General features: G+C 42.3%; 1 protein-coding gene across 1 annotated transcript in view; it reads left to right on the forward strand.

The window, feature by feature from the left end:
* Positions 1 to 16,263, forward strand: part of NME8 (NME/NM23 family member 8) — an 843,103-nt gene that overhangs the window by 742,125 nt on the left and 84,715 nt on the right. Inside the window, exon 13 of the mRNA XM_086967295.1 lies at positions 3,608 to 3,715. Within this exon, the coding sequence (XP_086823421.1) occupies positions 3,608 to 3,715 (108 nt within the window). The remainder of the gene's footprint in view (positions 1 to 3,607; positions 3,716 to 16,263) is intronic.

Below are 16,263 nucleotides of genomic sequence, written 5' to 3' on the forward strand. Positions count from 1 at the left end.
TAGTGTGGTCCTGTCTTTTAAAGTTGAGTTTCAACTTTTTCTCTTGGTTCAGATCTCATAGAGTGTTTTTGGGGGGAAGTACGAAGTAGACAATGTTGCAGAAGACCAACGGGGCCATCACCAATGGTTTTGAGGAAAGGTGAAGCCTTCCATAATTGGAAGGTACAAGTTCTTTGGTTCAATGACTACACTTGCTTTAGACTCAAAGGAAAGATGTGAGTGAAGAATTATATCTTAAAGGTTTCATCTTCTTGAAGGGTCTGTGGCACCCCCCAGCATTGTTGGCCGGCTAAAATGCATGTATTTTCCTTGATTTTGCCCACAAATAGGATATTAGGTTCGATACTACTGTAGCAAAGGTAAAATATCCCTGAGCCTGAAATGTACACGGCCCAGGTACTTTGTGAGACTGTATTGACATTCTGATGCAACTCACTAGCATATGTGGATCTGAATGTCCACAACATGCATTTGGAATTGGAGGTTGGTCGATTTGATCACCAGGGCTAGAGAACATATCTCGACATTAAGAATGTGCAAAACAACAGTCTCCTGTGGTATGTGACTTGAAAGCATGTGACTGGAAGACTTGTCATCGCAGTAACCTAAATTACTTTTTAATGTTTATTTGGTCATGAGGACGGAATTTATGCCTGCCTTCTTGAAATAGGTAAGCAGCAATTTATTTTTTATTCTCATCATCCAGACATGCTCTAGCTTGTGCTAGTTTTGAGACACACTTTTCCCAAGACACAAGGTTTTCTGTTTGTTTAGGAGGACACAAAATCCCCCAAACTTTTAGGTAGAGTTTCTTGGGCTCTCAACTCCTATTAAGCAGTTTTTTCCTACGTTGCTTTGTAAAAGTACAACTTAGACGTCATTCTTGTGGTTTGTAAAGAAACAAAACTACAATGGTTTCACGCTAAAACAACCAATTGAGATCTTTTCACTGTTCTTTGGAGAATCAGATTTTTCCATTAATCCATCTGCCACAGTATAGTATATGTATATACAACTTAACATAGAGAGTTGTACAAGGTGTAGTACACTTTGGGGCATATGTAGGTAATTTCCATTTTGCGATTCTCAAATAGCGATTTTTAGGGAATCGCTATTTGAGAATAGCAAAATGGAATGGAGGTAATAATTCGCAATTTTTTTGCAAATCTCTAACATTCCTTATTTGCGATTAGCAAATTGTGAATCGCAATTAAGGAATGAGTGTCCCATTCATTCCTATGGGCCAAAAGGCCCATAGGAATGAATGGGGATACATTCTCAAATTGCGATTTTCTGTGAGAAAATCGCAATTTGAGAATCGCAATTCCAAGGGTGCCAGGGTGTCCAAAGGACACATGTTGCACCCCTGGAATGTGCCTGTAAGTACATGGGCATGTCTGTGCGCCACATGGCACTTTGAATTAAAAAAAATGCATTTTTAAAGGAAATCGCAAAATACCATCTACTTGAATTAGGTGGTATTTTGCCATTCCTTATGCCAAAATCGCAATTTTTAAGGCACCCCTACATAGCATTTAAGGAATCGCAATTTTTGCGATTCCTTATTTTGCTAAGTGCCACCTGCATACCAAAGGGGTGTTTGCGAATCGCAAACGCCTACCTACATATGCCCCTAAATGTTTATTTCTTCGAGGAGAAACACACACAAATGGAATTTTTTACTTGGCCCAGATAATTAACATTGTATGGTTTGTTAACAGATATCCCAAAAAGCTATCAAATTGGAATAGATGCTGGAATAAGGAAAATTTTACCTGTACATAAACTCCAATACTTTAAATCCTCACTTTATCACATACTAACAGTCGCAGTACACAGCAACCTGACGTTTCATAAAAAATATTGGCGAAGCCAATAGGTCTTATAAGTAAAAGACCTACCTATTCTTTGCATTGGCATTAGCTACAGCCAAAGTAACTGCCATTGCATCAAGATGTGTCATTACACATGCATATACTAAAGCATGCATGGGCATGCACGCAATGTCATCTTGGAATGAGCTTTCTATTAAATGAGTGCCATTCCAAGATGATCAAAGATGCATATGCACTCACCATGACATATGTATGTGCATGCATTGCAGTGCATGCTTACGCCTCATGCCATTCCAAGATTGTGACCAATTTATATGCATATGTCTGGAAGCAGTGGCGGCAAGCACGGATCAGGGGTGGTGGCGGAAGAGCTAGGGGGTAAGAAGGTATAATTGTAAGAAAAACTAATAATTCACTTACCTCCTCGCCGCTCGGTCCCATGTTGTCTCTCCTCTGCTGAACACAAAGCAGCCAGGCTTCCCTGAGCCAATCACAACGCTACAATGCAGCGTTGTGATTGGCTCCCCTAAACAAATCACAACGTTGCAATGCGATGCTGTGATTGATCTGGTTCAGCTATCAGATGGGGACTGTGGACCTGGGCATGTTCTCCATGCAGACTGTAATGCAGACTGCATAAGCAACATGCTAAAGTGCGCATGACTGTTTGGCCAGCCCAAGTGGGCCGATCAATGCGCATCATGCGCAATTTAGCATGCCCACCACTTCTCCTCAGCTCTGTCAGCCGTGCAGTTCCGCCCTCATGCTGCAATAGCAGCGAATATTAAAATGATAACATTGCGTTATTATCCTTTTATTTTTCCTTTCTTGTAATGCTTCACATTAGCAGTGGGAGACATCCCTCCGCCTTAGCAGAGGAGCTGGCACTGTCTGCATGCACCATGATGCACCGGCAGCCATTTCCGGTCTGATGGCCATTTATGAATGGCAAAATAAAAGTAAAACAGAAAGTGTCCTGCGGGGCAAAAAAGAAGATGTAAACAAGCAGTAGCACAACTGCCAGGCTGTCTTAATATTGATAAAATATACATTGAAAAGGCATAGTGGGCACTGGGAGCAGGGAGTATCAGGAGCAGTGGGAGAGGAGCAGAGTACTACTTTGAGAGAACCAGGTAAGTCAGACTGCCTGGTTCTCAAGTGAAATAAGAAGGATGAGGGAGAAACTGAGAAAGGACATGTATTCGTACAAAGACCTGAAATGTTAAGGAAAAAGGAGTCCCCTTAAGTCAAGGGAGGAAGGATACAACTCATCCAACCATATCTGAATGCTCCTGGGCAAAGCAAGCATGCAAATAGAGAGTCATTGAATCAAGAGCCGAGACCTGAGATAGGCAATACATCGATCCAAACATGGGCAAGGGACTGATGCAAACATTCTAAGCATGTATTAAGTTTTTGAAACAACAGGGCAGCCAAGAAATAAAAAGAGAATTAGGCAGAAGCACAGAAAGCATGCATTAAGATCTCTAAAGGTAGTGATTGGTATGGGCATGCAACCACGGTATCAGCTCCACTGTATGTGATTTTAAACAGTACCTTTCTGTTTCTTTCTTGAGTCGTGTGCATGCCTCTTACGAGTTGTCAGGCCTATTAGTTAAGTAATAACACAGTAAACCGGTTGCATTTTTTAAGCCAACTGACTGTAACACGGGTGATACATAATAAGAAGAGCATTTTTTATAGTTTGTTTTCTATATTTTATTACTAGGAGTGTTTTTTTTCCAGTTGACATGTCTTTATTCATTTTATAGCGGTCCAATTCTTGTGCTGGCATTGGATGGAGAAAAGGCTGTACAGTTCTGGGAAATGATGCTGGGCCCAGAGAAAGTTGGAGAGGCGAAGGAAAAAGAGCCAAACAGGTATTTTCTGTATTGACAGTAAAAATAGATTAAAGAGAGATTAAGATTAAAGTTTATAAAGCACTTGGTTACTCCAACGGAGTGTCCCTGCACTAAGACATCCCAGTCCTTACAGCAAATCCCTATACAAAACAAAAAAACCTTAGTCTTTAACCGAGAGGCCCTATCCAAAAACAGCAGAGAGTAACACCAGTGGGGGACTGGAAGAACCAGGGGGAATATTATCAAGAACGGCATTAAAAATATCGCAGCTTTAGCAGTAGGAAACTGCCGCTAAAGCGGCGATAATTGGCTTGATAATATGCCCTTGTGAATTCCCATAGAAGCTCAGGTTCACACCAAAACCTGGGCTTCTATGAGAATTGAAGGAGATACATTTTTAGATTCACACAAGGGTTTTTTTAAGGAAATTGTTACCCTACTAACTAAGAAAATACAGAGAAAGGAAATCAAAAGTCAATGGGGAAACCATGGTATGATAAAGCATGTCGTAATGCTAAAAAGGAATTAATTAATGTCATCAAAAACAAGAACAATAGTTCTAAGGTCAAGGAAGCACGACATAGCTATAAGAAGGTATAAGACAATGCTAAAACAGTCTGCGACGAAGCAATCTGGTCAGATATGCTGGATGCAGCAAAAAGTAGGGATCCCATGGCATTTTGGAAAATAGTTGCTGATGGAAATAGGAAGGAAATGGGTTCTAGAGAAGTCTATTTGGATGAAATGACATGGATAGACCACTTCACAAAGTTATATGCAGCCCCAGAGACTGGCACCAGGGGAGATGATCTGATACTATCTAAATCGTGCAAAGGTATTTTAGAATTTACCCTCCAGGAAACTATTACGGCTATCAACTGTGTTAAAATTGGTAAAGCCCCAGGCTTAGTCATGATCCCCGGCGACGTATATAAGCATGATATGGGTGTCTGGGGGCCGTATCTTAATTATTTGTGTGATTTCATAGCTGCAGGAGCCGATATACCGGACACGTGGAGGGGGCAGAAATCATTTGTATTTTTAAAAAGGGCGACAGGAGCGATCCAGCGAACTATCGCCCAATCAGTTTAATAGATGTTTTACAAAAATGTATGCTAGGCACATTTTAAATCGAATTATATCTGGATTGACGAAAGAGAGGTTCTTACTAAATTCCAGGCAGGTTTTAGATCTAAAATTAGTACCATAGACCAAGTATTCAGGTTTTGCTGTATTTGTTGGAAATATGTTAATTTAAAAAAAGGCCATCTGTATGTGGCATTCGTCAATTTAAGAGCCGCATTTGATCTCATCCCCAGGCATTTTTTGTGGAAAGCACTTGATAGCCAGGGACTACCGGACCACCTCTTAGTTCAACTAATAAGATTACCTCACAATAACTTCGCAAAGGTAAGATGGGGCCCAGGTGGAGAACTCACTAGATCAATCCCAATAGAAATGGTAGTTCGCCAAGGTTGCGTCCTGGCACCAACTTTGTTTTCCATATTTGTTAATGATATTCCTTCCTTTTTAAGTAATTGTAGTAACGATGCGCCAAAATTGGGGGGTGAGAAAATTCCGGCCCTACTTTTCGCGGATGACACCATTTTAATATCGCAAACTTCTAAAGGCCTACAATCTTTGCTTAACACCTTCCAATTTTATTGTAGCAAAAAAGGATTAGAGATAAACACTGCCAAAACAAAATACATGGCAATAAATCCTCATAGTTCATTTAGGGAAAACTTGGCCTTGAATAATCAAAAGCTAGAATATGTTCAAAACTTTAGTTACCTGGGTGTTTTACTTGACTTAAAAATGCTGTGGAAATCACAAATTGAAAAGAGTAAGATGCTACTAATACAGAACACTCGTCCAATACTAAAAAGACATGGTAACAGCCTTAATAAAGCTGTGCTTCCTGCACTCGAGGTGTTTCGGGCCAATGCGCAATCGGCAGCCCTGTATGGGGCAAAATTGTGGGGCCCGTCCTGTAAAAAGGCGTTTGAGGTGAAAGAGAATATATTTTATAGAGCCCTCCTAAAGGTACCAGTACGCACTCCCACAATTCCGCTGTTATTTGATCTTAATATGAAGCGTACAGATCATCATGCTATACTTAGACCCTTAATGTTCTGGGTTAGAATTTGGACAACACCAGAGCTCCTACATTATCGAGAGGCTCTGGTGGAGATAAAAGATCTAGATACCTTTAACTGCATCACATGGTTTTAATATACTGGAACATGGTTAGAGAGGGTTGGACTATCACATTTCTGGAGTAATCCATCTGCATTAATGCCGAGGTCAAGGAAGATTTTAAAAGCAATTTTTTGGGTTTACATGAACGATCATAGAACCAATGATATAACAAATGGTTCCTTGACTAAAGAATTTTTTTCGTTCAAGGCGGGCCCAAATTTTGAAGATTTTTTTAATGAAGTTAATCCTTCTTTGGCTAAAACATTATATCTAAAATTTAGATATGGAGTATTGATGCTAAAATGCTGTTTAACAAAGTGGAACAAAGATAGTAATGATAAATGTACCATGTGCAGTGAGGAAGTTAGGGAGGATATTGTGCATGTTTTGTTCATTTGTCCTACTTATTTGACTCCAAGGAAAAGATGGATCAAACCCCTCTGTTTGAATATTGTTGTGCGATTGTGCAGAGTTGCAGAAATAATTTTTAAAACGGACACGCGGCAGGTCTTTGTTTTTGGTATCAGTAGGTTTCTGCTAGCAGTGTATTTCCTCAGGAAAAAATATGGTGAAAAACTTTGAAATTTATTTGAGTTCCAATATACTAAAGAATTGCTGATTTTTCAAACAATGATTTTATTGTGCCCTTTAAATTATTTAAATTATTTATGTATGGTTTTAATTACGATTGATTCCTCCCCTTCATGATTAGAAATGCCCGTACTTATATCAACCAATGACTGCGTAATGATGTTAAGCCTCTTTGTAAAAGGTGTGATTTTTTTTCTCTTTTTGTAACTTTTGTGATACAGTGTATCGAAATAAAGAATAAATGAATGAAATGAAATATACTATACCAAAGTAAGGTATAGTTCACAGAGTCCAGTGAATCCCCAGAGCTACAGCAGAGGCTAAATTAGATCATTACTAGCAGCTCTATTTGTGGTAGTGTGGTCGAGCAGTTAGGCTTATCAGGAGGGTGTGTTAAGCATTTATTGTATTCACCCAATCAAGGCTGATGTCATACACTCAGAGACAGCTTCCAGACCAATTAGGTAAGTATAAAAAAGGTATACTTATGGTTTGTTTGTAGAACCAAGCCGGACTTGGTACAGGTGAGCAATATGCACTTTCAAATGCACAACCGTGAAGGAAATGCAGTTGCTCTTGTAATTGTAACAGTTACAGGTTGATATCACTTATCAGGATACTTGGCATTACACAGTAAATACTCTTTGACTACTTTGGAATTACATAACAGTAGTGCTCACTTTTACAGTAGCAGTTCTACATAGAACACTTTCTAGACCCAAAATCGCACACTATGAGTCCCAATGGGAGGAAAAATGGTTATCGAGCTCTGAGATAACTGTTGGACTTACGAGGTTGAGGTTTCAGATTAGGACCAAGGTTCCCCAAGGCGACACTATAGTTGCACCACCAGCAGCACTGGCCAGCCAGATGCAGAGTGCAGGGGCCCAACGTTAGCCAATGGGCTGAGGGCTTATTTGTTGGGGTTTGCTGGCAAGCAGGCCACTTGGGTGTGGGAGCACTTCTGGGAGGCAACCAATGATTGGGAAGGCGACTAGGGATCTGGGAGGATAATAGGACACTGTCAGTTGGGCCACACAAAGCCGGCAAGCCATCAAGAGCTGAGGGGTCTTAGGCGTTGGTTTCCTTAGGCTGCGTTTGGTATCGGTCGGCGTCAGTCGGACAGACGCGGTTGGACTTCCTGGAGCAGTTTTTTTACCTCCTTTGGTTGCGGTCGGGGGACAATTGAAATAAAGGGTACTGGTTCAGCATTGAAGCTTGTGGGAGGTCAGGGGTCACTGAATCCCAACTTAGGATCGCTGGGGTGACCTCTTTGTAGTATGGGGCCTCTCGACCTCAGGCCGTGGCGGCCGGTTGAAGAGTGGTGCAGATTCACAGAGAACAGACTCTGATGGTATAGTCTTTGGCTTGAGCAAATCATGTGCTCACGGAAGACAGAGTCAGGATATTTGAGTGCAGGGAAGGTCAACTGGGCTCTGGGGGTCTGCTGCTGCGGGTCATGCCAGTTTCTTCGCTGTAGTCAGGTCGTGGTTGGGACAGGCCGGGAGGGCTGGAGCCAAATCACCGCTCTTCGTTCCTTCTTCTTTCATAGTCAAATCTGAGGACTCAAGGTTCGGGGTCGCCCCTAAATACTACATTTATGGGTGCTAAAGGGGTGTGTAGGTTGGAACCAATGGGTCCATTCCTTGGGGTGGATACACCTACTATTATGCCACCCTTCAGTGGAAGGGAGCATGTGCATCTTCCTAATTGGCTGAGTCCCCTCATCTTCAAGATGGAGGGGACTGAGATGTGTGCTTCACCTTACTTCCCTCACCTGAGGAGTGGGTTTGGCCACGGTGGGCGTACCTCTCTTCCTAACTTGAATTTTCTGCCAACGCTTCCACCCAAGTGGGGGTAGACCTGGTGGGAGCCAGTTGCTGGGGGCAGCAAAAGGCAGGCACAGCATCCAAAAACAGCAGGCGTTTGAAGCTTCCCCTTTCTTTGGCACAGCCCATCCTGGGGGAGGTGACATGACACCTCTACCCAGGATGGGCTTTGTTTCTGAACCCAGAGAGCGGAGGCCCTGTACCATAGTGTGCAGAAACCTGTCTGGTGGTGGCAATGGTGGCAGCCATTCAGGAACCACACCAGGGCTGGCCGGCTTTCAGGGGGCATTTCTAAGATGCTCTCTGAGTACATTTTACATTAAATCCTTCACTGGCATCAGTGTGAGTTTAATGTACTGAGAAGTTTTCTACCAAAATTCCCAGTTTTTAGTACAGGCATTATGGAGCTTCAGAGTTTGTAGTGACAAACTGTCAGACCATATACTCTTAATCGCTTTACTACAGTTACAATGTCTATTGAATGGGCTTAGACACTGTAGGAGACATGGCTCATGCCTCTGTATCCTCTCCCTAGGACTAGTGCACCCTGCTAGAGGGGTGACTTACCTAGGCCTTAGGCAGTGGATTGCAGGCATGGCATGCAGGGCTGTGTGCCATGTCAACTCTTCACTTTTGTCAGCACCACAACATGCAGCATACTGTGGCAGACTGTGTAGGTTAAGGTGCAGGGCCCCTGAGGGTGGCACAGTGGGTGCTGCAGCCCTCAGAGGCTTTCCTTGGTCACACTGCCCATGGTATCCCTAATACCTTTTACAAGGGGCTTGCCTGTGGCCAGAGATGTGCCAATTGTGGATACAAAGGTAACGTTTTGGGAAAGAACATAGGCCCTGGGAACCTGATTGGCAGGGCCCCAGCGTCCATCAAGTTGCATCACATGTGAGGAAAAAATGGGTGGTAACCATGCACAGAAGGGGCACTTTCCTTCACCATGTCTTATGTAGATTTCTTACAAGAGACTAAAGGACAGGCATTACATTCTCTTACGAATGACACAATGAGAGGTATGGTGAGTATCTTCTAGGCTCATCAGCTTCATCGGGGTAAAGCGTTTACACCTTCCTCCTCTGCTCTGATTGTGATCGAGTCTGATGCATCCCTGAGACTTGTGACTTATTTACCTCCATTTATGTTACCAATGTTCCCTTTCAACATTGAAACACTCTAGTTAGGGTTCAATCCACTCACAGTCTAGTCCTAAAGATGCAAGAATAAGCTAGCTAGCATAGGAAGAATGAAGTTAAAAAGCGAGAAACCAAACCTCCACAAAATAAGAAAAGGAAACAATGTAACACAAACATTTCCTGCGTATGAGATCACTAACATTTTGAGACTCTTCTCCCAAGCAAAGATATAATGATAGATTTGCATTTCCACAGCTAATAGGCCATACATTGCATATTTTTCACCCAGTTCCCTATAATGGTCGGAGAAGACCTGGAGACCAATAATCACTCCTTTGTTTGAAATTCTAGTTCTTCATACCACCTGATCATCATAGTTGGAAAGAAGCTGGAAAGATCACTGGTCTCCTCTTCTCCACCACCATGAAGAAAATGCCACAACACAACATTCATCTTGGAATGGTGTAACTTTAAAAAAGAATATCAACAGAATTGAATAAAAAAATGGCTGCCTAACACCAACTAACCAGAAAGGGGGGACTTCCAGCATACATGCCCAAATGAAGTCAAACAAAATAGATATGTAGTTCTTAACAGGGCAAGGGGAGCCAGGTCAGCTAAGTGAGGGAATATTCTCACGTAATGGCAGGAGGAAAGGGGGATTCCTCTTTTTGGAATTAGGGCCCTCACACACCCAGCCAGCTGGTTGTCATGCTTCATCATAGGGCTTGCTCCTCATCAGGTCGATGCTGCAATACCTGATGGGCTCCCTATGAGGGGCTCTTTAGCAGAGATCTTTTATTCCATGCCGTTTGGTGCAGAGGGTGTTAGGGGTCAATGGACCAAGCAAGGATTAAAACAGGAGATGGAAGGCCAGACAGAATAATTTTCATGAATATGGCTTCCAACCTTGTAAAAAATAGAAGTGGCACACTCCACATAGGATGCATCAGGATACCGCGCTCTACTATGTGGTCAACAAGTTTCTTGCCTTAGTTTAAAAAAATCTGGTAGAAATTCATCAGCACCTAAAAAACAGTCAATCTACACTATCGTGGTTCTCTAGTCAATTAACCATGATAGACCTCAAATGTGGTATACCTGTAAGTATGTTGACCACCCTAGTGAGATACACAGAGCTTCCACAATTGATTCCCTAAACTCCCTTACAAGAGGTGAGTTTGTGCCTGTTATTTAACGAGGCAGCTGATACACCTTCGACCGCCAGGGGCTTCTTTGCACTATTAGTACCAAGGGCACATTGAGGATACAGTTATCTCGGTCCCGCCTTCCACAGATACCGAGTGCGCGGATTTCGGAGCACGGTACCTCGTGACCTAGGGAGTGAGCTACTTGTTCTTGATACAGGTCTGTAGGCTGGAGCCCTTGGGGGAACAGATCGTCCTCCATCCTTGGCCCGTTTTTAACCTGCTTACTACCGCTTAACTTGTGTTGATTTGTGAATCTTTGACTAGCTATGCAGGTCCATACACCACACCACCAGGTGTAATTGACCTTTCCTTTTGTATAATAGTCTGCACCTTATTGAACCCCATTTTAGAACACTGGAATTACCAGGTGTCCAAGCCTGCCGGGACTCAATGGTGTGAGTCACCAATCTAACTTGAGGGAGTCCGCCGGTTTCAGCTACAGTGAAAATTACAGGTTAATGTACCCGTTTGTTTTATTCACAGTTTGATTCTTCTTTTCCTCACGAGCATGCCACAATTGTGTGATGCATGTTTTGGGCACTATGATTATACTTCCCATGTTGTACCGCCTGCATGTGCACTGTAGATGATGAATGATGTAGGGGATGCATATGTTATAGACTGTACTGCATCTAACTATTATTGTTGTCTAATTGTCTTGATTTTCTCTCACTAGTTTGGCCATCATACTTTCAGGTACCACATTTGAGGTGCTTCCAGTAGTCTATCATGTTTATTTGACTAGAGAACCAAAATTAGTGTAGATTGACTGTTTTTAAGGTCCTCATGAATTGCCGCGAGATCTTATCACACTAAGGCAAGAAACATGTTGACCACATAGTAGAGCACGGTATCCTGACACAGGAGTGCACCACTTCTATTTTATAACCAGGTTGGAACCCATATTCATTAAAATTGTTCTGCCTAGACTTCCATCTCCTGTATTAATCCTTGCACGGACAATTGTACATACATCTACACCTTTATGCCCATTACACCCACAGCACCAAACTGCATAGAATAAAAGATGTCCGCCAAAGAGCCCCTCATAGGGCGCCCGTCAGGTATTGCAGCGCTGACGTGACAAGGAGGAAGCCCTATGATGAAGCATGACACCCAACTGGCAGGGTTTGTGAGGGCCCTAATTCTAAAAGGAGGGAAACTCCCTTTCCCCCTGCCATTAAGTGAGGACATTCTCTCACTTAGCTGACCTTGCTCCCCTTGCCCTGTTAGGAACTGCATACCTATTTTTTTTGCCTAACACCAATGGCTTTCCCAATGTTTGCACCACAGTTGTATAAGCATTGGTACAATACTTGGAGCGTGGGACAGTGGCAGCAAGTTGTGAATGGGTGGCCATCTTTGTTGTGCCCATGCTCTATGAAGCCATTACAACTAATGGGGTAACTCAAGACAAACCAAAGGACCTGGGTGTAGTTTGGTACATACAACAATATGGTCATGCCAGCAGAACTTTGAAGGAGAAAATATTATATTAATTTACAGATTACAATCAACACAAATTGATCCGTGCAAGAGAGAGAGAAAAAACAATCACATCAGAAATTATAGCAAAATTCATTCAATTTATATTTTAAGAAATTGATAATCCATACTTTTATTGAAAATTATCACAGTTGCTCCATAAAGTGCATGAGAAAATGCTCATGAAAGAGCTCATATGTGAAGTGACATTGAAGAGAAAACAGTAATAATACCAAAAATACAATAAACAATGGCTGAAGCAGCTCAAACAGGGCTATGCGATATGCCTGTTTGAAAACACATACTTTAACTCAAGATAAATCCATAACTAAGGATAAGTGGCCGATGAATCAAAACAAACCATCCATAAAGATCTGAGCAGTAAATCAAGGCTTGGAAATGATAGCATAGAGACATAATTCTAATATTTCATCTATGTTTTGTTCTCTAATATGTTAGCATTAATATGGCTAATACATTATACTTTCATAGCAAGTGTAACCTTAGTTAGTTTGACATCTGCTCCGCCATTTTAGTTAAAAAGACGCCATGTTCTGATGCAATCTAAACTGTTGCTTGCGTACTCAAAACTGTATTCTGCACATTTACGGGCAGTGGTAAGTTTAGTTTCTTTAATGCTCATGTTAGCTCGTTATCGCATGCCTTTCCCTTTAGATCAATGCCTTCTCCCACCGACCTAGAGGGGAGGATAGGCCAGACAACCTTGAAATGTAGATAGTTTGCACCAGGCTGCACAAGAGAAATTTATGTTCAGTATCCCCATTGTATTATGACATCTGCCAGTGTCTTTCCATAGTGGGAGGGTTTTTGTGGACTTTGCAATTTATATAATGTAACTTCATGCTTGCAAAGTCAGTCCCTCATCAGACATCATAGTAGGCTGGTCTGATTGGACTCCACTGCAGTGTATTCTGGGAATAATCTAGTTTGCTTATATTCTCTACTGCGTCATCGACTCTTCATTTTTTGAAGGCTAGATGAGGTTGAAAGTGGCCCGGTTGACCCTAACCGGGTTGCTTCCTTCAGTTGGTGCCGGAACAGGTACCCCACAGGTGACCCATCTGGCCCATGGTCAGATTGTGAAAATCGGGTTTGCATTTGGTCGAATGGGTGGATCGGAGATCTCCACACAATCAAGACTGGTTTTCGCAACTGCCCGCCTGTCTGATCAGGCAGCTCCTCATCTAGTGGTCACCTTGGCTGGAGAAGGCGAACCCCTTGGATCTGACCGTTTGGTCCAAAGAGTCAGCAGTAGAGAATAGTCTTGTCTGACTTGTGTGCACCGGGTGAGTCCACCTTGAATTCTTGGTAAGTGCGGTGCCATTTTGGTTCATTTGGTAGGTCTGCAGACCTTTGTGATACAGAGCATTGTAGAACGTTCTGCCAGGCCACCTAGGAATTTGATTTGCTTTTGCAAAGGTCTAGAGATCATCTTCTTGTCTTGGTGCAGTCTGAGCACTGACTTGTCTTGGCACAGTCTACGGACTGTTTTTGGGAGCTCTTCGTTTATGTGTGTTTCATTGTGTGTGGTCTGTGTGTTGATTAAGTGAATACGGGGATGTGTCTGATATCAGGATGCGTTGGAGTAAAGTGTGGTGTTTGGGGTGCCAATGCTGCTCTGTGGAAAGTTGCTTGGAGAGGCAACAGCCTGCACCCCTGGAAGGCACTCCGAGTTTTGATATGTACGTGAAGCATGGTATTGGCCCTATTATATTTTGTACATTGTGGCACAAGTATACAAGGGACAATGCAGAGCTTCAGTGGTTACGGGATGGTACCTTTGATGAACAAAAGTTTAATTATTTACAGGATAAACTATTTGCTAGAAGAAGCAGACATGATGATGATACTTTACAGCTATGGCAGAAGGAAGCCAAGCAGAGGTGTATCCGGGCTGAGAAGGAGTCTAGGAATGCAAATGGTGGTTCAGAAAGCTGTACCTTAGAACAGAGAAGGGTATTGAGTGTGCAGATAGGAAGTTTTGGTTACAGTGTGATATGTCCTAGGTTGTTAGAGAGAAAGAGGATGCCCTTGTGGAGTATTTGTTGGAAACTTTCCCCCTACCTTCCTACGCCCCACAAAGAATATACCCTGCTGTTACACCATCCAATCTGCAGCTGTTCCTTCATCTTCCCCTGATCCCTCCACAGCCTCAACAGCTTCAGCTCTGGCTGTATCCGTTTGTCAGCTGCTTCTATTTCCATCTCTTCTTCTTCTCTTACACCTACCACACAGCCATTGTTGACACTGTCACCTGCGTTGGCATCTGTCGCGTTCCACCGGACCAGGTAACCCACGGTATTGAGTAGCGTTTGGGATGCCCAGCAAAGTTCGGATGGAGGAAATTGGGCAGAGGCACGGGAGCGATTATAGCGGGCAATGATTTGATCTGATATGGGAGAAGATATTCGTATTGTGAATATTCTGCTGGTATGGCTCCTGCGGACGTTCACAGTAATGTTGGGACGTTACTCAGTTATTGGGCAAAATTATATTATAGCACTTCGATTCCAGTATCCCAGTTTCTGATGAGGGAAGTGCATCCCATTTATCACCCTGAGATTCCAGAGCAGCGTAATGCAGCAAATGTTGTTACTCAATAGCAAGTAGAGGCTCATTCTCAGGTGCAAGTAGTGTAGTTTCTATATTCCCAATAGGCTCTGCACATAGGTATAATATATCCTATAGATGTGGCATAGGACTTATGTCTACTAGGTCTCTATGGAATATATTAGACTTAATTGTGAGTGCCAGCTAGCTCAGAGGTTACTAGAAACTTTCTCGAGTTCACAAGAAGGGATGTAGTTACTGACAACCGCATAAACATGACAACTTTGTTTCCCCAAGATAAAACTGATCTTCAGAGTTGTGGAAACAATAGATAGATATTTTATTGTGTCATTCGTGCATGCTTCGTTTCAAAAGAGTTGCAGAGAAGTAGAGAGATGGGCGTTTTCAATAAAAGGTATTTATTGAACAGTCTTCTTTCTCAAGCAAAAGAAGTGAACTGCTACAATCGTAATACTGGTTTCAAAATATAATGCATACAGTAAAAAGAGTAGAATAAAATAATACTGTAAGAGCATCAACTGGTGCATCTAAACTACGCGTACCCCAATGTACCTAACCTAAGCTTAGTACGAGGAAAGGAGTAAGTGAGGTGTAGCATGAATGTAGTATTCTTTTGCCAAGAATCTATCCAAGATTTCTCTAAGGGTCTAATCAGCTCAGTACCTTGGTGTAGAATGAAGAAGGTCAGTCTCAGGACTCGATTTCCCAACAACCTGCAAGGGTAGCTTGGAAACACTGGAGCTGAATTTCTCGGTAGGAGAAAAAACAGCATCTTTCTCAGTGTGTCTGATGGAGGGTCGGCTTTCTTCAGCACTTGCAGTAGCAGGTTGCGGGTACGTCAGGCATGTAGATAGTCGAACTGCTCTAAACAACCGTGTGTTTGCTATGGCAAGTGTGGGCATATTTATACCTTGAAGGTACCAAGTTTGACATAAAGGTTGACATAATAACGTCATTAAAGAGTGTCAGTTCTTTGAAAACTCCATGAGTTCTTGGACAAGTCAGTATTCGAGCAAGGGGAAGTCCCTAGCTGCTGAACCCGAGTTTTCCAAGAAATCGTTGTGGATTTTTGGAACTAGTGGAAGTAGCCCTGCCGTATTTGGATTGCATAAGCTATGTCTAAATATGGTTATGATTTATATGCCTTTATAAAGATATGGTGATTTATGGTGATTTATACCTATATAAGGGCATGAATCGGGGACCTTACAATAGGGTCCTAAAATGTTATTCAACACTCACTCCACGTTATCATGTTCAACTAAGTTCAAGCACTAAAACATATAATCTAGAGCATGTGTTTACAATCCCACCTCAAAATACATAAAAAATGCATTTGAAATGGTTGCACACGAAAAACGAGCATTTGTGCTGAACGTATTTAAAAGCAATGATTTCATCGTGAGAACATAATATCATATTGGGAATGCTACCAAATTAATCACGAAATTACATTTATGAAATGGCTCTTAGTTACAGAAGAAAAATCAAGACCATTCCATAGCAGAATATAC

This window comes from Lissotriton vulgaris, chromosome 4_1, assembly GCF_964263255.1.
Source record: "Lissotriton vulgaris chromosome 4_1, aLisVul1.2, whole genome shotgun sequence".
NCBI lineage: Eukaryota > Metazoa > Chordata > Amphibia > Caudata > Salamandridae > Lissotriton > Lissotriton vulgaris.